General features: G+C 32.9%; 5 protein-coding genes across 6 annotated transcripts; 4 read left to right on the top strand and 1 right to left on the bottom strand.

Annotated features, from left to right (window-relative positions):
* Positions 1 to 1,048: 1,048 nt before the first annotated feature.
* On the bottom strand, positions 1,049 to 2,952 carry LOC8275926 (protein COFACTOR ASSEMBLY OF COMPLEX C SUBUNIT B CCB3, chloroplastic). 2 transcript variants are annotated; one of them, XM_015727098.2, is made up of 3 exons: positions 2,812 to 2,952; positions 2,625 to 2,668; positions 1,049 to 1,724 (listed from the first exon to the last, which is right to left on the bottom strand). In XM_015727098.2, exons 1-3 carry the CDS (start codon positions 2,852 to 2,854, stop codon positions 1,206 to 1,208), a joined length of 606 nt encoding a protein of 201 aa, XP_015582584.1. In that variant the 5' UTR covers positions 2,855 to 2,952; the 3' UTR covers positions 1,049 to 1,205. The 2 variants fall into 2 exon arrangements, with proteins under 2 accessions (XP_015582584.1, XP_002531980.1); XM_002531934.3 differs by having other exon boundaries at positions 1,049 to 1,730; positions 2,812 to 2,915.
* An 84-nt stretch (positions 2,953 to 3,036) lies between these two features.
* On the top strand, positions 3,037 to 6,719 carry LOC8275927 (phragmoplastin interacting protein 1). The gene is made up of 4 exons (XM_015727095.2): positions 3,037 to 3,554; positions 3,804 to 3,975; positions 5,469 to 5,515; positions 5,609 to 6,719. Exons 1-4 carry the CDS (start codon positions 3,037 to 3,039, stop codon positions 6,519 to 6,521), a joined length of 1,650 nt encoding a protein of 549 aa, XP_015582581.2. The 3' UTR covers positions 6,522 to 6,719.
* Positions 6,720 to 6,827: 108 nt separating this feature from the next.
* Positions 6,828 to 9,402, top strand: LOC8275928 (protein SOSEKI 5). Its single transcript, XM_002531936.4, has 5 exons — positions 6,828 to 6,968; positions 7,141 to 7,233; positions 8,108 to 8,305; positions 8,440 to 8,509; positions 8,603 to 9,402. The coding sequence occupies exons 2-5, from the start codon at positions 7,206 to 7,208 to the stop codon at positions 9,183 to 9,185; spliced, it is 879 nt and encodes a 292-aa protein (XP_002531982.2). The 5' UTR covers positions 6,828 to 6,968; positions 7,141 to 7,205; the 3' UTR covers positions 9,186 to 9,402.
* Positions 9,403 to 10,235: 833 nt separating this feature from the next.
* LOC8275929 (protein ALP1-like) lies at positions 10,236 to 15,483 on the top strand. The gene is made up of 3 exons (XM_002531937.4): positions 10,236 to 10,957; positions 13,264 to 14,289; positions 14,768 to 15,483. Exons 1-3 carry the CDS (start codon positions 10,819 to 10,821, stop codon positions 15,376 to 15,378), a joined length of 1,776 nt encoding a protein of 591 aa, XP_002531983.1. The 5' UTR covers positions 10,236 to 10,818; the 3' UTR covers positions 15,379 to 15,483.
* An 899-nt stretch (positions 15,484 to 16,382) lies between these two features.
* On the top strand, positions 16,383 to 17,425 carry LOC8275930. The gene is made up of 3 exons (XM_015727096.3): positions 16,383 to 16,612; positions 16,699 to 16,871; positions 17,113 to 17,425. Exons 1-2 carry the CDS (start codon positions 16,535 to 16,537, stop codon positions 16,822 to 16,824), a joined length of 204 nt encoding a protein of 67 aa, XP_015582582.1. The 5' UTR covers positions 16,383 to 16,534; the 3' UTR covers positions 16,825 to 16,871; positions 17,113 to 17,425.
* Positions 17,426 to 19,140: the final 1,715 nt, after the last annotated feature.

Genomic DNA, 19,140 nt, shown 5'->3' with positions numbered 1-19,140 from the left:
CAACATTTTGGCAAAACTTTTTGATAGCAAAAATAATTTGTTTTTATAATGAGTCTAATTTTAGAAAATAACATTTGAGATGATATTCTTAATATTATTTTTACTAATAAATTAATTTTTTATTATATAATTACTTCTAATTCTAAAAAATAGTAATATTAGTTATACTGATAGTATTAATTTATATAACACTAAAATCAATTAATAAATATTTTAAGATAATTTATATTATTGCACTCTTAAAGTATTAATAAATTAAGAAAAATATTTAATATTTTATTATTTTTAAAGTATTATAAATAATATTAAATATTAAATATTTTATTAAATTTTATTTATAAATTTAATTTTATAATTAAAATAATAACAATGGTAATGCAATGCCCATGTAAATGACTAATTGAGCTTAAATTAATAATTAACTTTTCTTGGTTTCATAAGTATATCCCTAGACTGCATATTCAAACGTGTAATAATGAATGCATAAATTGTGTAAAATTCTAGTCATTTATTTCGTTTTCGGGTAAAACAACTTAAAAAATAATTAAAAAATAACTAAAAAATAATCACACCATAAATTTGAAAAAAATTAGAAAATAGTATTTGTTGAAAAAGATTCACACAGTAAAAATAATATTTTTTTTATTAATTTTATGATATTTCTAAAAAGTTTTCTAGAAATAAATCAATTACCAAATTTAAAATAAATATTAACATTTTTAATGTTATAAATTATCTAAAATAAAATAAATTTAAATTAAATTTATTTTTATAAAATGAATTCATACATCCACAGTTCGAACATGATTATGTATTTGATATTTAGATAAGATTGACCTAATTTAATTAAAAATATAGAATAAATACTTATATTATATTAAAATACTAATAAATGCTTGATATTACTTTTTTCTTTCAATTTTTAGTAATAATCAACTGAAGTGATAATTAAAATTTTTATAAGAATAATCTCAAATTAAAATTATAATTGATCCAAACATGTGCTGTAAATAAAATGTATATAATACAAACAGATTTACACTTTATATATTTTTAAAAATATATGTATATATAAGAACCATTAATATCTCATGGTTAAATAAATCGAAAAAAAATTCGTCACATAGTTACAACCATGCAAGTCTCATCACATTATACAAAAAAGATGACCAATTCATATCCTGCCTCCTCATGCAATAAGCACACTAGTTAACCTGTTGAGAAAGAAGGACTAAAAGCCCTTGAGGTCCAAGCAGTATTTCATTTAGGAAACTAATCAATCCAAACCAGACTACAGGAGTCACATCCACTCCTCCGACTGGTGGAATCACCTTTCGAGTTGGAACGAGAATCGGTTCTGTGGGAGCATAAGCTATTACATATGGAAATTTTCCAACAGGAAGCTTAGGGTACCAAGACATTACTATTCTCAAAATGAATAGAAAACCAAATGCTGAGAGAAATGGCCCCAAAAACCCAATTGCTAGCTTTGCTGTGGCAGGGTCTAAATCTGCCACTACTGAACTCTGAATGAACTTTGAGGTAGCTTCAGATGTTTTTACTACATTGAGATTGATGTTCTGGACGTCCTCAAAACTGTTTAATGGGCGCTCTGAAATGGTTGCATATGTGGGCAACAGTTCAGTGTTTACTGCAGAACAACGAATGCTAGACTGCAAGACATGATAATCATCACTTGGATTTCTTCTTATTAGACAGTTGAACTGTTCCTGCCAATTATAAAACAATGAGTCCAAGTATGTAAACCTCAAGCATTGTCTTTGACATGGTCTGCAATTTATTTTCTTCTTACTCTTACAGATGTTATGGAGTAGCATATGCTAAGGAACTAGTAATAAGAAACCAACTAAGATTATATTACATCAAAGAAGTCCAGAGAAAGCTAGAAAAGGTATAAATTCAGCAAAATACACGTTGGTCTATAAAAAACAAGACACCAAAGTTGTATGTATAACAATTCTCAAAGTCAGATTGATATTTAAATTTGATTCTTCTTTCAAACACTTAACATCAAATCCTAGCTATTTCACATCAATCAGACACACATTGCTATGGTTATATACCATAAACATGATTTCAGATACATTGAAACAGAGGCCAGAGAATTCATCAGATTGATGCGATTGAAACAGAGGCCAGAGAATTCATCAGATTGATGCGAAGGTTACATCCTTTTGCAGTTGAGTGTAGTTTTGATAGCTCATATCCCACGGACAAGAACATAGTGAGCTTGTAAGAAGGCTAAAGGACAGGAGATACAAAGTCTAGGATGAGTTTGACACTAGCCCAACAACGTAATCAGTGTAGATTAAGCGCAACAAACCAAAAAGAAAGAAAAAAAAAAAATCCAAATCTTGTTCACATGGCTGCTTATTAATCTATACAGAAAACCTTATGTCAAGGCAACATCACTTTAGAATATCCTTAATCACCTCGTAATGAATTTTTTCATAGAACGTATTGCTAATCCAACATTGATCCATTCTCAAATGCTAAAAGCATCAGTAATTACAAATATAACCCTTTTTTTTTTATCTTATGTTCTTTCTAAACTATCCATTATCCCACAGCCATCAAGATTAAACAAGTTAACGGGTACTTACAGAAAAGTTGAATTTTTGTTTCTTGTGCACTAAAGGCCTCCACCCTACAGAAGGAACAAAAGAGTCAGAAATTCAGCAATTTATCTATCAGAATGAAGCGAAGAACAGCAATCAAAATAGACTTGATAAAAAAGATTGGATTTTTCTACTGGAAACATTGAAATTAAAGCACAGAATTGAATGGTACCTTTTATCTGGGTATTGCTGAAAAGAGAAGCACACGTTGCCATTTTTTTGGCAGAGAGGGAATGTTATCCGCCTAACTTGTAATGCTTCTGGTTTTTATCCGTCCCTAAAACGACGACGTTTGGAGTACTTCATAAATTATTTGTTTATTTAAAAAAATAATGAGGACAACTAAAGAAATGTTCAAAAACCCTCAAAAGTTAGGGTTTTTGCAAACAGAGAAACAATGGTATTATCAAACAAGAAGCTAAAGCAAAAGATAAGAGAAGCAAGGGCCGAATGTTTAGTGGAAACTGTGTCTAACGGAAAGGGATTAACAACAAATCAAGAAGGATATCCTAGGCTTCAAGAGCTTCTGGAAGCAGCAAAACAGAGTTCAAAATTGTCAAAGAGGGAAAAAGGAAGAAAGAAGCAAGCTTTGCAAGGATTAGATAATGCCCAAAAGCGTATAAGAGACAATGATCAAGAAAATAAGGTAACTGAAGACAGTAATGAAAAGGGTTTAGTAGGTGAGGGTCATAACGTTGAAAACAATGAAGAAAAGAAAAAGAAGAAGAGAAAGAGAGAGGAGGGAGAAAGTAAAGAAAAGGTTTTAATGGGTGATGGTGATAATGGGTTAGTGAAGAAGACAAAGAACAAGAAGAAAAAGAACAAGAACAGGAAAAAGAAGGCTAAGAATGCGGAGGTGAAAGTAGGTGATGAGGCAAAAGAGGTTGCAGAAGAAACAAATATTATCAGTGAAAGGTAACTTTCCTTTCCAGAGCATATACATCTGATCTTTGATTTGGATTTTGATGCTACCCATTTGATGAAAGTATTATTAATTATTGGAGATTGGAGATTTGTTTAGTTTATGTCACTGTCATTTTTTTTCTAAATGCTTCTTATTTTCATTTGGATGTTAATCAAAGTGTATTTCTTGATTAGTTGCTTTGCTATTATCCTTTGCATTTATCTTTTTTTTAATTTTGATTTGAATATGTTTCTTTGCAGTCAAATCAGTGAGGATTCTGCTACAAAAGTTTATGTTGGAGGCATTCCCTACTACTCGACTGAGGAAGATATTCGAAGTTACTTTGAGGGCTGTGGCACTATAACTGAAGTTGATTGTATGACGTTTCCTGACAGTGGGAAGTTCAGAGGAATTGCCATAATTGGTTTTAAGGTAATTGTAGCCTTTTAAATTTAAATCGTTCTCGCAATAGGTTAATTCTCTTAACTATGCTGCAAAAGTAACTTAAATTGGACAGAAATCTCAACATTTAACAATGTTATTGGTAAAGGTTTTTCTCTCTCATAATCTACTGTTGACTAATGAATATGAAAATGTGCAACATAAAAGTCTTTTAATTTTAAATAAGATTGGGTAGTTGCTGCAGACCAGAAAAATTTTCTGGCCAACCAAAACCTGTACCAATATTACAGGAATTTTGCTTTTAAAGAAGTGACAGAAACTTGTGAGGTCCTATGAAGAATCTGAATTCAAAATGAGGAAAAATAATCTCTCTCTCACACACACGGAGGCTTTTCTCAGGATCTACAGGAACTGGATTGAACATATTCCCTGTCTATCAATCCTTTTGAACTTGCAGTTTGAAGGTTGTTTGTTGCCCTGTATCTTTTAAATAAGCCTTAAGATAAATTTCTAATACCGAATTTCTCCCAACAAATTATCTTCTTTATTATATCACATGAGGGTTTTTAACTGGCGCCAACTGTCTTGAAGAAAGTGTTTTTAGAGAACTATCATAAGGATATAAAACGGTTTTATAGCATTTCTCAAATGCACATTTTCATCTGTTTTTCCCGTTTGCTCTCTATCGCATTAAGCATTTTCACCTGAAAGGAGATGATGTGAGGTGAAAAACGAAATGATTTTTCAGCAAGTGGAATGCTCTTGCACTGAGCTTTTCCACTAGTTTCATTACTTTTTTCTTCTACCCTTCTCTTATATAAATGAAGTTAGAACATCTTTCCTGTCTGGCTATTTTGATGGAATCTTTCGTTTGCATTCCATAAAGTAGTTCATAACAGGAAAAAATGATCACTAAAGGCGTGTATCTTATGATATTTGGAGGAGTAGATAAAGAGCCCTGGGACTCGAGAGCTTTAGACAATTGGTTGAATACGAGCATTCAGATGCTTATCATAGAGACTGCATGTGGGCTGTCCTGATTTTCTAATTCTGTTTCTGTGCTTGAAATGGCCATTAAACAAATTAAGAAACTGGCAAGGCAGCCAGTTGACCTGAATGCATGGTGTTTTTCTGCTTAGACCTCTTACCTTTATCTTATGCAGAAAATATGTTGATGTGGCTCTGCATTTGAATTGGAAATTCTGGAGGACTTACTCCATACCTGCCAAAAAATATTAAGATCTACCACTGTGGATCACCTCTGTAGAGTTGAAAACTGTTATTAGATTAATCCAGTGACATAGAGACTAACTCGCTTCATCTTCTAAACCAGCATCAGGTTTGCTATAAGTTACAGTCTGTTAATCTATAATGGGCATGAGATTGATCTAATAAATTACATCTTATATTCTAGATTTTGATTTTTCTAAAACTGAAATAGAGCTTCAAAGTTTTAAATAATTTAATAACTTAGTGGTTGAGTTCGTCAGTTTGTATTGATTCTACTAAAATCATTCTTACAGACTGAAGCTGCAGCTAAGCGGGCCTTGGCTCTTGATGGATCTGACATGTGAGTAACTTTTGAATGTGTGTTTTTTACCCACCTAAAAATAAGTTAGTTCCTTATCCCACATCATCCTTATGAAGCTTTTAACACATTCAGGGGTGGATTTTTTCTTAAAATTCAACCATACAAGACAACCCGCACCTTTCAAGCCAAAAAAGTGTCTGATTTTGCCCCAAAAATTGTTGAGGGGTACAACAGAATCTATGTCGGAAATCTGTCATGGGATATAACTGAGGAAGACCTGAGGAAATTTTTCTCAGGTTGCAAGATATCATCTGTACGTTGGGGTACAGACAAGGAAACAGGAGAATTCCGTGGGTATGGCCATGTGGAATTTTCGGACAATCTCTCATTGTTGATGGCATTAAAGTTGGATCAGCAGATTGTATGTGGACGAGCCATCAAGATAAGCTGTGCTGTTCCTATGAAAGGAGCAAAAGTACATGCAACTGCCGCTCCCACAGCCACAGGTAATGAAGCTGATAATGGTGAGTTGAGCACGGTCAGTGGTAAGATGAGGAGGAGGACCTGCTATGAGTGTCATCAGAAAGGTCATGTTTCTACAGCCTGCCCAAAAGTACTTGCAAGTGCTGCAGCCACAGACACAGTCACAGCAAATGAAGCTGATAACAATACAAATGCAAGTATTGCTGCATCCAAAGCCACAGGTAATGAAGCTGATAATGGTGAGCTGAGCACGATCAGTGGTAAGATGAGGAGGAGGACCTGCTATGAATGTCATCAGAAAGGTCATGTTTCTACAGCCTGCCCAAAAGTACTTGCAAGTGCTGCAGCCACAGACACAGTCATAGCAAATGAAGCTGATAAGAATACAAATGCAAGTAGTGCTGCACCCAAAGATACAAGTAATGAAGCTGATAATGATGGGTTGGCTGCAAGCAGCGGTAAGATGAGGAGGAGGACCTGCTATGAATGTAATCAGAAAGGTCATATTTCTACAGCTTGCCCAAACAAGAAAATTATTGAAACGAATTCTAATGCAAGTTGAGCATTTATGTACTAGTCATTGTGCTTTGTCAGATTTGTCATGGCAATCCATATCACTATTCATTGGATTTGGATGAGTTATAGGCAGTTGATTTTAAAATTTTGAATTCTTTAGTTTTTATTTGTTAAACAGTTGAGTTAAATACACAGTTGTAAAAACGTGATCCTTTTAATTTATATATAAATTTGCTGCGGAGTACCAACATTGTTGTTTATTTCCCGAGCTTATGTCATCCCAGAAAACTGCAGCTAAAAGATATGCAGATGAAGACTAGAGAATTCTGAACCCAATCTATTGACTAAAGCACCAGGATTTAAATCTGATCTGGTCCAGACACTGGGGGAATTCTTTTCTTTTGGCAATTTTATAATGCTGTAGGAGAGGTGTGCACCACAAGGTTTCTTGTGTGGATTCTGAAAAAATGTGTCTGCCTTTGCATTAATCAAGGTGAGAACTATATTCCTCAGTTTCACATGTCCTTGCTTATCAATTCTTGCTCCATTCTTGAATTCCTAACTGTATGTTTCCATGCATTTGTACACATATCAGATTGAGTCAAGAATCTAGCACTGAAATATAAAATTGTTTCAACATTCTTATATTTACTATTCTTTGACAGGCTATGACTTAATTCAGCTCCAGTAGAAATGTTGATTTGCAGCATCCTCTTCTGAGAAAACAAGAATGCATGAAGACTTGCCAGTTACACAAGGTGAAGAATAGATACAAAAAATAGAATGTGAGGTAGAGAATCACTGCATGGATTAAGAGGAGACATGAATACGAAAGCATATGATATATGATAATGATACCTACCCTTATTCCTCATGGATTATAGCTCCTGCTTGGAGCTTGTGAGTTTGTCACTTTTGATTCGCAAATAGAAAGTTTGAACATTAGATAAATGCCAAATACATCTCCCTGATTTGGGTTTTATGGTCTCATGGAGGTGACTTTGACTTGAGTTCACTTTGGTCCGTGAGCTAATAGTTTAAGAACAATATGCTTGGAGCCATGTCAGCATTTGACCCTAAACTTATGAGCAGAAACATGTTAGCATTAACTCAGGAATTTGCTCTAAATATACTTATTTGTCTTGTCATTCACAAAACCTCAAAGCAACAAGAAATTTCAGCCCATTTCTTAAGAATTTTTACTTGAATTTCCAAATTTCTTTGTTTTGTGCATATAAGAAGAAGAGAGCCTTAATACTAATCATAGTCAAAATTCCAAACACTAAACAATATACTATGGAATCAGGATTATTTGGAAACTTTATCTAATGATCAAACTTATAGAGGATGATGACTTCAATAGTTTCCTTTTTTTTGTTTGTTAGCAATTGTCTCTACCCAAATGCCGTTTTATGCTCAACAATTCCCCTGCTTTCCTCCAGTCTGTTCCCTCTATAAAAACAGGAATTGCACACTTCTCTTTCCAAGCTCAAATTTCTAAATCTCTAGTACTCAAAATACATTTAAAAGATTAAATATTTAAAGCCTTTCTTGAGAATCAGCTCCAAAGCATCTTCAACCTTCAAGCTTTCTTGATTTGTTTATCTGCTGTAATGGCTACCAATTCTACAGAAGAGATTGGAGGTTTCACTTCAATGAAATATCAAGACAAAGAAACCAATGATGGAAAAGCCAAGATGCAGATTCAACTAAAGCCTGAACCTGAGAAGAAGGTAGCTGTTGTCTACTATCTATCCCGAAATGGACAGCTTGAACATCCTCATTTTGTTGATGTGTCTCTCTCTTCTTCTCAAGGACTCTATCTTAGAGGTAACACATAATATAGAAGACACCACACTCATAAATATATTTGTGTATGAGAAATTTCTTTTCTTGAATTTTACAAGTTCAAGATTGCAATATCATTATGTTGATTAAGTGTTTGTTTTTCTTTCCTTTTTCAGATGTGATGAATACACTAAAAATTCTCCGAGGTCAAGGCATGGCAAGCATGTACTCTTGGGCTTCAAAAAGGTATGACTATCAAGCTTCAATTTTCAATAACATGACATTTTGGTGTTTTCTCTCTCAGTTTTCTCAGGAATCTTGATTGATTTTTCCATCCAGGAGCTACAAGAATGCGTTCCTATGGCAAGATTTGTCAGATGATGACATTATATACCCTTGTCATGGCCAAGACTACGTTCTGAAAGGGTCACTACTCTTGGAAACTTCTTTAAGCTTTCGATCCAACGACTCAATATCATCATCATCTAACTCCAGACGCTCCTCAGAGATGAACAACTCCAGCAGTGAGGCTGAGGACTCGAATTCTCCACTCATTAGAAGCAAAAGTAATTCATGGAGTTCAATTGATGAACACACAGTTTACAAGGCCGAAACTGCTCGCATAAATGGTTATAATGTGTCAACACAGACAGAAGATAATCGAAGAGTGAAAATGGAAATCGAAGAAACTAAACCTGAAGGACTTGGCACTATAAAGCTGAAGCAAAAGGAGTTTTCTGCACCAACTTCAAAGTCTATAGAAGTTTATAGATCAGATAGCAGTAATAATAGATATCAGAAGGCTGGAGGGTATAATCCTAGTGCTCGAACGAATGATTCGAAGGTTCTGATGAAGCTGATCAGATGCGGATGTGGGTCAAAAAGGTTCAAAGATTTTGAGATGATGGAAAATAGGTATTGAATAATGGTATATCAGCAATGTAGAACAATGCATCACCTAGCCAGTTAGCCTGCAAGTAAAGGCAAGTTTTTAAATTCATAATACCTCTTATCAGGACATGGAATTATTTTCTGCTGCAAGACTGGAAGTGTTTCAGGATGTTAAAGAACATTTTGTTCTAATTTGTTTTCTTTCTGTGATATGAATCATAAAATGAAGACTGTCAATTGTTATTTTCTGTTATATTTGTAATTATGCAGTCTCAAAACATATAATCCAATTTAAATTTTAGTCTAAATATTTTAATTTTTAAATCACAGGCAAAATGTGGAATTCACAATATATACCAAAAACAAAGATCAAGGAAAAATATGATTCATTCTATCCAATTTTTAATGTAAAGAACTTCTGCTAGTGCAAGTTCTTCCATCAACTAACTTCGCTATTGGTTGCTTTTCTTTTCTTTTCTTTTTTCTTCAGTTTTTATTACTTGATTTCCATAGATCTCTCATTTCTTCCTGTGTTTTATTTAAGAAGATCACAAAGATTCAATCGCACGTTAACACCTCCTGACAAGTACTTCGGCCCTCTATACTATATTTTCTGTGACTATTTCCTTCTAATTGTTAAGGTTTTGTTTCTTTTTTTTTTGTCTCTCAGTTATAAATTGATAGAGAAAGAATTCAAGCTTAAATTGAAATATACACTTATTTTTATAATAAAAGCATATAATTAACTAAATTTTACATAAAAAAAAAAAGACTTTTAAATTTTGCCGAATTTGACTTGTTATGGATAAATTTTATAGCATCGTGATTTATAAAGATGTAATTTTTTTAATCTCTTTATGTATTTATTCAATAAAAATATTTAAAATTTTAATAAATTTACATAAAAAATTTCTAATACATAATTTTTATGTACAATTTTATAAATTTTAAATTTTAAATCTTTTTATATAAATTGCTCAAAAAATAAATTTTATATGTAAGTTTAATTTAAATTTTATAAATCGTTATTGAACAAATACATAAAAAGTATTTAAAGAAAAATTAAGTTATCATATTTTACGTACCCTAGAACTCACCTATATTATGTATTTGTTAATTTTAGTTATAAAAACTACATTGAGAGAAGAAATCTAATTGCTGGATCACTTCTTATTTCCACTTTGGAAGCATAATAATTAATCAATATCGTAAACACTCAAATCCACCGTAGAAACTCTAGAAAGCAAAGAAAAATAAATAAAAAATTATTATTATAGTTAGATATACAAAAGCACAGAAAATAAAATTTAAAATGAAAGACGAATGAAGAAGAAAGAAGAAAGAACCCATATGTGTTTGTGTGTGTATATATATATATATATGTAGAAAATTGCTTGTGTAACTTCTCTTTGGCTACATTGTCTTTTCTTTAGCAAGAAAATAAGCCCCTCAACGTCACTCCTTAAACTCAATTCCCTTCTCTTCTTCTCTTTCTTTCCTTCACAGTTTTTTCATTATCATTGCATGTTCTCATTAAAAAGATCACTTATATTAGAAACCCTTTTGCAGCCGAACCATTAGTCTCAGTCTTTTATAAACTGTTCGTGTGTTCTTTGGTCTTTCTTGCTGATTTTTTTTTTTTTAAAGTCTTTCTTGGGTTTTGAATGGGACCCATCAGAGGTTTAAAGAGAAGAAAGAAAGCAGAGAAGAAGGTTGACCAGAATGTGTTGGCTTCTGCTTTGTCTTCATTGAAACAAGAACAAACTTTAGATTGGTGGGATGATTTCTCTAAAAGGATTACTGGTACACATTCTTTACATTTTACTATTTGTTGATTCTGATCGATTTTTCTTATATCGAGCTTTTGCTGGTTGGTTGGTTCTATACGTCCGTATTGCTCTTAGTTAGTTTCTAAGATATGGTGTTTCGTGAGGAATTTTTTTGGTTGTGTTTGCTTTACATTGGATGAATTTTTATGACATGGGTTGGGTTGAGTTTATATTAATTTGGTCTATGGTTTATATTCTTTAACCAATTAGTGTTATACATGTTTTTTACATTCTTTTAGAATTGTGTTTGCAATTGGATTGCTGTTAATCTATTTGTATGGTTCTTTTCTTGTATCAATTTGCTGTGGTTTTGTTGATTTTTTTCTGCTTTATTAGAGAATCATGCTTTGTTGTTTATAACTATTAACTGCTTTAGTTAGGTTTGTTATGTTTCTGATAGAATTTCAGGTGATGGGTCAAGTCCATTTCTTTCCTAGTTTTACTAGTTTGATGAGTGCTAGTGGAGAGGTTTTTATAATGCTTAAGAAATATAATGAAGTTTTGGGGGCAGCTACCTCCATCTGGTTGGATCAAAGGGGATGATTCCAGTGTTTAGTTACGAGATTATCGTATTTATGTAATCTCTTTTACTGGTTATGATTGGAGCAAGGAACTTAACCCAAATTTTGTTCATCACCTAGCCTTATGCATCAGTGGTTCTCTTTCTATGTTATTTTGTTTTCGTCTTCAAATTCTTTCATCTATTTAGAAAGTGAAACTTTTGATATCTAAAACTCATATTTTGCTCCTTCCCTAGCCAACAATTTGATTGAGCACTATCTATGCAAGTAAAACCTTTGGTTGTTTTGGTTATGGCTCTGCATAGCTGCAAATTAATCAACATGGGCACCTTATATAAGTTGAGACACCTCATGCTTGATTTTCTATCCTCCTGTTTGCATTTCATTGTATGAAAAATAGTGATTTTGACTTTTCTTTGTTTTTCTTAAAAAGAGACAAAGATATACGAGAATTCCTTCTAGGAAAAAAGGCAAAGGAAAAACTTTTGATTAAATTTATTAACAGATCTTGCTTGGTTGACATGCAAAATTTTGCATCACTACTTGTCAAAGTTGCGTTACATTGTGTTTGGTTGAAATCCATAAAATTCATGGTATTCATTTGCAAATCCAAAGTTACATGCTTTGAATGAAATGAAAGTTAATTTAGAATTCTACATATTTAAATTTGTGTGGAATTAGTTATAGCTAAACTAAATTCTAACAAAATAGGTAGAATTTTCAAATGAATTCCATATTAGTTTATCAATGTATTCCATAACACCAAAATATCTCCTTCAACTTTATATTTCCACTTTACTTTCTTTCTCGTGTATTTTTCTTAAATGAAATGAATTCCTTAATGGATTTTAACCAAACATAGCATTGGTTTCTCTTGAAACTTAGCTTCTTGATTTCACTTTAACCTTATTAATAAATTGCAAGAAATTGGTGGCATTGGATCTGAATTACATCATCTAGGCTAATGATTAGAGAGGAAAAATAGTTAAGCTCTTAATTTTTCATATTGTCTTTTTTGGTTAATTTTTGGTCAACGTCTCTTTGGTAACAGCATTTTAAGAGTTAAGCTGGTTGCTGTTATGCTCTTCAGATATGTACCAGATTAGTACTTTAATGGTCTTTAATAAAAGCATTTGCAGAAAGAGCAAACTTTCTGCAATTATTTACTTTCTCAGTGATTTTTATTTTTTTCAGAATATTTAAGAGAGAAACTTTCTTTTTCTTCATGAACTCCTTGCTCTCTTGTAGGCTTCCAAATGTTTTCCTCCAGATACTGATCAGAAATTATAACTGTTATGTACTAAAACTGATACACTTTATTTGTATCTGAAGTATGTTTTCCAGTTTGCCTCATAGGGACAATGCTTGCTATAAGTTACTGAGCTTGATATCAAACATCTAATAATTCTCTAGAAAGTTCAGAACTGAATGGGTTTGTGAAACTTAAGTGTTGCGCCTGATCGATTACATTTATAAGAGAAATTTTATTGTGGTTGCTTGTATTTAGGACATTCACGCCGTCCTTTTGCATGTGGACTAAATAATCAAACTTTCTTGTGAATTCAGATGCAAGTATCTGTGTATGTTGGTGTTAAGGACTATTGTTTGTTTAATTTTGCTGCTCTTCCAATATGATACAAGACCAAACATCCCCTTGTTTTGCATGAATATTTTATAATTTGTTGCTCTCTTAAAGATTCTGATATATGATTGTCGTATGTGCACATACACAACTAATAATCTGTAATCCTTTCATTAGGTCCTCTATCTGGATCAAGAAATACAAAGAAATTTGAATCTGTTTTCAAAATTTCAAGAAAGACATTCAACTATATCTGTTCACTTGTGAATAATGATCTGAAGGCTAGGCAATCTAACTTGACTGGTACCAATGGGAAGCCACTATCTCCAAATGACCAAGTAGCCATTGCTCTTAGGAGACTTAGCTCTGGTGAATCATTGTCAAGCATTGGTGATTCGTTTGGGGTTAACCAATCAACTGTTTCTCATGTAACCTGGCGGTTTGTGGAAGCAATGGAAGAAAGAGGGCTGCACCATCTTCGCTGGCCTTCAACTGAAACAGAAATGGCAGCCATAAAGTCCAAGTTTGAGAAGATACATAGCCTCCCTAATTGCTGTGGGGTGATTGACACTACACACGTTGTCATGACACTGCCTGCTGTTGATCATTCGAATGACGTATGGATTGATCGGGAAAAGAATCATAGCATGGTTTTGCAAGCAATTGTGGACCCCGACATGAGATTCCGTGATGTTATTGTTGGGTATCCAGGTAGTTTAAGCGATGCCCTTGTGCTCCAGAACTCAAGTTTTTTTAAACTTTCAGAAGAAGGGAAAAGGCTAAATGGGAAGAAGATGGAGCTCATGGAAGGAACAGAGTTGGGAGAATATATTATAGGTGATGCAGGGTTTCCCCTAATGCCATGGTTATTTACACCTTATCAACATCCACACCAGGAACATCAGATCGAGTTTAACAACCGACACTCAGCGACAATGTTATTAGCACAGATTGCATTGACAAGACTGAAGGAAATTTGGAGGATTATTCATGGAGTAATGTGGCTGCCTGATAAAAATAGGTTGCCAAGAATAATATTTGTATGCTGCTTGCTGCATAATATTGTTATTGACATGGAAGATAAGGTGCTTGATGAGATGCCGGTGTCTGATAGTCATGACAAGGATTATCGGCAACAGATTTGTGAATCTGCCTCCAATTCAGGCACTGAAATGAGAGAAAAGCTATCTCTTTACTTATCTGGTAAATTTGACAAACATCATTCATTCTTCTCAACTAGTGGTAATCACTGACTCGAATATAGACAGGCTAATATACACCTTGGCTAATTTTTCCTTTCCTAAATTAAAGCTTGCCTGAATTTTTGTGTTCAATTCTGGTTAGCTAATCAGTTCAAATTGAATCTTTGAACACTCTCAGGAAGCAAAGGAATATTTGTTTATTATGTCACAAGAAAAGTCAGATATGTTTTTTTTCCTATTGTCTATACAATTTTAACGGACAAGTTTGCATAAAAAGAAACCAATTTTCTATTGGTTCAGTTAGATTCAAATCAGATTGCATATGATGCTCACAAATGGTGGCAACATCTTCATTCCTCTTCATTTAGAGGTTGTATGCTGTAAAAACTTTGTTTCAGGCATTTCCTTTGGGAATGTTCTCACATGAAATAATTTTGTCACGAGCTTAACCATTTGTTACAATTATTATAATTGTCCAGGACATCCAGGCAACAGAGTTCCTAGAGACACAGAGCTAGTGAAGAGTCAAGAGATGCCTTTTCATAAAAGCTCATTTGTCTGGGGAGATATTGAATCCATGGAAGTTTTTCGACTCTTGCCACAGAAACCACATTTTAGTCCTCTGATTGAATTTGAGGAGGCAAGCCGGGAAGGGGTCGCCATGCGTCATATGATGACCTTCGCCATGTTGGTAGAGAAGACATCCAAGTTGCGAGTGGACGATCCCAGAAACCTTTTCCAAAGCTATTTGGAAATTCTTGCTAATCTGAGATTGCATGGCTTTGATGTTAAGGCAGTAATGGATCGCCTGAATATGTTGCTGTCAATGAAAGATAGGTATGAACAGCTCAAGGGTCCGTCGAAAAACGGGCACGTTCAGCTCATAGAGCATAATTATGAAATGATGAAGTTGGAAGAAGGTATAGATAAAACTGACAAGACAATAAGCGAGTCAGGAGAGAAACAGGCAATGAAGGTGGTGACTAAAGATTCTGGGAATAATGCTTCAAAGGTGGATGCTGAAGTTATAAGTGCAGACATATTGAGTACCAAGCTTCAGTTTGAAAGCCTAGCTGCTGCACCTTGGTAACTGATTGTAATATCTGAGAGGAGATGGAGTAGAACAATTTGTAAGAACCAGTTGTCTAACTTTATATTATTTATTTATATAGATCTTACAACACACATTCTTTCATATGATATTGCAAATACTCAAACCAGTAGAGACTAATAATTCTCCATGACTATGTTAATGATCTATTGCCAATCTGATCAGGAGCAAGGGTTGAATTATTAGTAACCTAATAATTGAATGCATATCTTGTAATGCAAGAAATTAAGAATTTAAGGCCTCCTTTGGAGAAAATTATTTTAAGAAAATTGAAATTTAGGGTTTGTTGTTTAGTTGTAGAAATGCTCTATCAAAAAACACTCGAATTCAGTGAAACATATTCTGAGTGTTTTATATTTAAATAACATATTTTAAATTTTTAATAATGTTCAACAACTAATTTATTAAAAATTTCTTACTTTTCTAAATTATAAAAAAAGAAAATGAAGAGAGTAAAAAAAAAATAGATAAACAAGCGTACGTTTCAAATTTTTAATCTTTTATTTAGAAAAAAATGGAAATTTTTATGTAATTTAAAAAATTAAAATTAAATATTACTTTCCACAACTAAATAAAACTAAAGCATTATCATTATGTGTAACTTCAAAAAAGAAAATGCTGATGTATAAATGAACTCATTTTTGTAAAGAAAAAAAAAAAGGTAAAATGAGTCACAGAAAGCAAGACATTCTCAATAAATAAAAAGCAAGACTTGCCAAGAAAATATATGCAAATTTTCATATTCACTTAAATATTATATATATATAAACCTTATTAAGGAGTTCTCAAATAGTATTTAAATCTTTAACTGTTTTGCATCAATTCTATTTCTGATTTTTTTAATTTTTATTATTCATTTTTTAAATAAGTCAGAATTACATATATCTGATATTTTTTATTGAGAAAAATATATAATTAAGTCTCGGGTCGGGTTGAATTTATTCAGTTAAGATAAGGGTGAGAATATAAACCATGCCCATGCCCATGCCCGAATCACTTATCTGGAACTGTAAATGCTGGAGTAAAACAAACAGGAACCAGAGTGAACTGATCATCCCCAATTCTACAATACCTCTAGGGTTAGGGTTTTCTTCTTCATCAAAAACAAAAAGAATAATTGGTTATTATTATAAAAATGAAAGCAAAGCAATTACTCAATGACAAGAAATTCTGGTTTGCTTCTTTTCTCATTGGTTGGGCTGCTGCACTCCAGGTAACTCTATATAAATTTTGTCTTTAGCTGCTTAATGGATTCATTTCAGTAATGGGTTGTTCCTTTTATCTTTGTTTGGTTTGAAGGGACATATGATGTGGTTACAGAGACAAGATTCTTTCAAGCAGAAGTTTGGGACATTGAACCAAAATGATAATGACAGTAATGGTGCCCACGAATTTAGGGAAAGTGAGGATTTTTTGAAGGAATGATGATGATGACGAGACTGATATCGATAATTGTGTTTGTAAAGAGAAACGTGAGTCTTGAATTTCAAATATTTTGCATCATTATAGTTTTCTGTTTTCAATTGTTTACTTAATCTGATTGCTTTGAAAGGAATCTGAGATGAATGAAGTGAATTGAAATAATATCCGAGGGTTGGAAAGAATGGAAGATTGCTTAAACCCTTGTGAATAATGAAGTAATTGAGTTTATGGAACTTCTTAAGTTCTCTGTTTATATTTCTTGTAATGCTCTGTTCATTTTGAATTTTGTAGGTTTTGTTCATTTAGGATACTTGAGCATTGGACAGACTGCTTACGGCAAGTGTGTGGAATTGAGTACTGAGAGTTGCTATGCAATCATGTATTAGAATTTTTGTGGCATTCTCTAGAACACAAATATCATGAAATGTGCTTAGGTGGGGGCCAAGGGAGCATTTAATGATGGTTTTATAGATGTAAGATTGACAGTTTTCCAGAGATAAGTTGTAGATCTCATTCAGTAAGACTTAGGGTGTAAAACCTTGGTCTAACCAGCTGAAAAAAAATCCAAGTTGGAATTATGGTTTAATGGGATATATTTCTTTGATTTTTGAGACTTGGTTGATTATGAACCTGTATGATCAGCTTTGGATTGAGGTCTTTAGTTTCAGGAGTATCACTTAGAATATTAATGCTGCGATACTATAAAGTACAATCACTGAAGTCCATAAAAGATCACCCTATTAATTGTTGACTATCAATTTCAATAAGTAAATGCTAATATCGTGCTTGTGGAAGTGTTTAAATGTATGGTATTGAGGTCATCATTACAGAAGTTCTTGTAGTTTGAGGTTTTATTTCAACTATATGGGATATTAGCTTTATAGGCCCAAGAGAGATGCAGAAGCTTTTTCACCCTGGAACATGCCGTGCTTTCTTTACTTCTGCATCTTATGGTTTGGGGAAGAAAGTTAAGTCCAGGTCATGTTCGAGATGAAAATATTAGCCCGAGATGAAAGCCAAGCATAAAGAAATTGGCGCTGTACAAAAGGCACTAAACTTTAAACCATGTAACTATAGATGTTAAAGAGTAGCCTTTTGTAGAACTGGAACCTGCAGAGTTAATTTAGCAATCCATTTATGTGATGATTCTGTTCCTACTTAAAACAAGTTCTTCTATTTATTTGGAGAGCAGAATGTGGATTCAGTTGGGAAATTAGTGTATGTAACTTCTTACAAAGCAATGAACATAGAAATATATTTCTAATTCGGAGTTTATGCAAGGGATGGCCAGTTTTATTACTGTCCTAATGTCCTTTGGCTGTTTCCCTTGAAATCCTTACAGTTACAAGGATACCCAGTAAATTCTATCAGGTTTTATTTGTTGGTGGATAAATAACAAGACAGAGAATGCAAATAACTGCTTTAACCCTCTCTGTTGCTCATGCCTTAACAGAGTTTACAGTCTCCTCTGTAATCTTGGACTCTCCTTAAAATGGAAATGGTTTCTCTTTGACAGCAAAGTAATCAAAACCTTACAATGTTTATTTTTGATGCTCTGCTTCTTTTGTTCTTTTGGAACTATTTCTGATAGTTCATTAGAAAGAAAAAAAAAAAGAGTTTGAAAGGGTCATTAATAATTCCTCATCAATTTTGACTTATCATTATTTCCTCATTAAGTTCATAGGTTAGTTTTGAAGCTTATCAACCTTCTAGTTGCTGACTTTCCATAACAAGAGAAACAGTGAATTACAAATGTCAAAACAATAATTTCATGAGAACATGCATAAGCTGAGGCTATTATTATTATTATTATTATTATTATTATTAATATCTGATTTTGGAATTTGGCTACCTACCATTTAATACCATTATTATAATATGAAATTTTTTTTTTTTTTTTTAAGCCATTGGCGAAGAAGAAAAAATAAGGATTTCCTAGTTGCAAAACTCTGACTTGTGCTATAATGCACACCACCAAGGTATTGGTTTTGTGAATGTGAATATCAGATCAAGAAACAAAGGATGTTGCAGAAGAAGTTTCATAAAGTAACCCTAACCCAAAATTTACAACAACTAATTCCTTGTTCAGAAAAGATGGTTCAAGAAAATTTAACAGGAAAAAGTAATTAAAGATAAGGTCATGCAAAACTTTGACTGGAGAGGCTATTCTGGCAAAGAAAGAAAATTAGACTATAAAATCATCAAACTTTATAGCTTCTTTTCCACCCCTTTCTAGTTGCTCTTTCTTTTGGTCATATTATGTTTATGCTGTCGTTTTGATTTGTTAGGGATCTTCCAGAAAGACATTTTGATTTGCTC

This window comes from Ricinus communis, chromosome 6 (assembly GCF_019578655.1).
Source record: "Ricinus communis isolate WT05 ecotype wild-type chromosome 6, ASM1957865v1, whole genome shotgun sequence".
In the NCBI taxonomy this organism is placed as follows: Eukaryota; Viridiplantae; Streptophyta; class Magnoliopsida; order Malpighiales; family Euphorbiaceae; genus Ricinus; species Ricinus communis.
Note: the sequence above shows the minus strand (reverse complement) of the source record. Positions and strands in the feature narration are given on the sequence as shown.

Excerpts from the sequence above, each read along its gene's own strand:
- LOC8275928 (XM_002531936.4), top strand. The coding sequence starts at position 7,206 with ATGCATGAAGACTTGCCAGTTACACAAG. Across the intron at positions 7,234-8,107 it reads AGACTTGCCAGTTACACAAG|AAGAGATTGGAGGTTTCACT; the intron begins GTGAAGAATAGA and ends CCAATTCTACAG. Across the intron at positions 8,306-8,439 it reads TCAAGGACTCTATCTTAGAG|ATGTGATGAATACACTAAAA; the intron begins GTAACACATAAT and ends TTCCTTTTTCAG.
- LOC8275927 (XM_015727095.2), top strand. The coding sequence starts at position 3,037 with ATGGTATTATCAAACAAGAAGCTAAAGCAAAAGATAAGAGAAGCAAGG. Across the intron at positions 3,976-5,468 it reads TTGCCATAATTGGTTTTAAG|ACTGAAGCTGCAGCTAAGCG; the intron begins GTAATTGTAGCC and ends TCATTCTTACAG. Across the intron at positions 5,516-5,608 it reads GCTCTTGATGGATCTGACAT|GGGTGGATTTTTTCTTAAAA; the intron begins GTGAGTAACTTT and ends TAACACATTCAG.
- LOC8275926 (XM_002531934.3), bottom strand. The coding sequence starts at position 2,854 with ATGGCAACGTGTGCTTCTCTTTTCAGCAATACCCAGATAAAAG. Across the intron at positions 2,669-2,811 it reads CAGCAATACCCAGATAAAAG|GGTGGAGGCCTTTAGTGCAC; the intron begins GTACCATTCAAT and ends TTCCTTCTGTAG. Across the intron at positions 1,731-2,624 it reads AACAAAAATTCAACTTTTCT|GAACAGTTCAACTGTCTAAT; the intron begins GTAAGTACCCGT and ends TATAATTGGCAG.
- LOC8275929 (XM_002531937.4), top strand. The coding sequence starts at position 10,819 with ATGGGACCCATCAGAGGTTTAAAGAGAAGAAAGAAAGCAGAGAAGAAG. Across the intron at positions 10,958-13,263 it reads TTTCTCTAAAAGGATTACTG|GTCCTCTATCTGGATCAAGA; the intron begins GTACACATTCTT and ends TCCTTTCATTAG. Across the intron at positions 14,290-14,767 it reads GCTATCTCTTTACTTATCTG|GACATCCAGGCAACAGAGTT; the intron begins GTAAATTTGACA and ends ATAATTGTCCAG.
- LOC8275930 (XM_015727096.3), top strand. The coding sequence starts at position 16,535 with ATGAAAGCAAAGCAATTACTCAATGACAAGAAATTCTGGTTTGCTTCT. Across the intron at positions 16,613-16,698 it reads GTTGGGCTGCTGCACTCCAG|GGACATATGATGTGGTTACA; the intron begins GTAACTCTATAT and ends TTTGGTTTGAAG.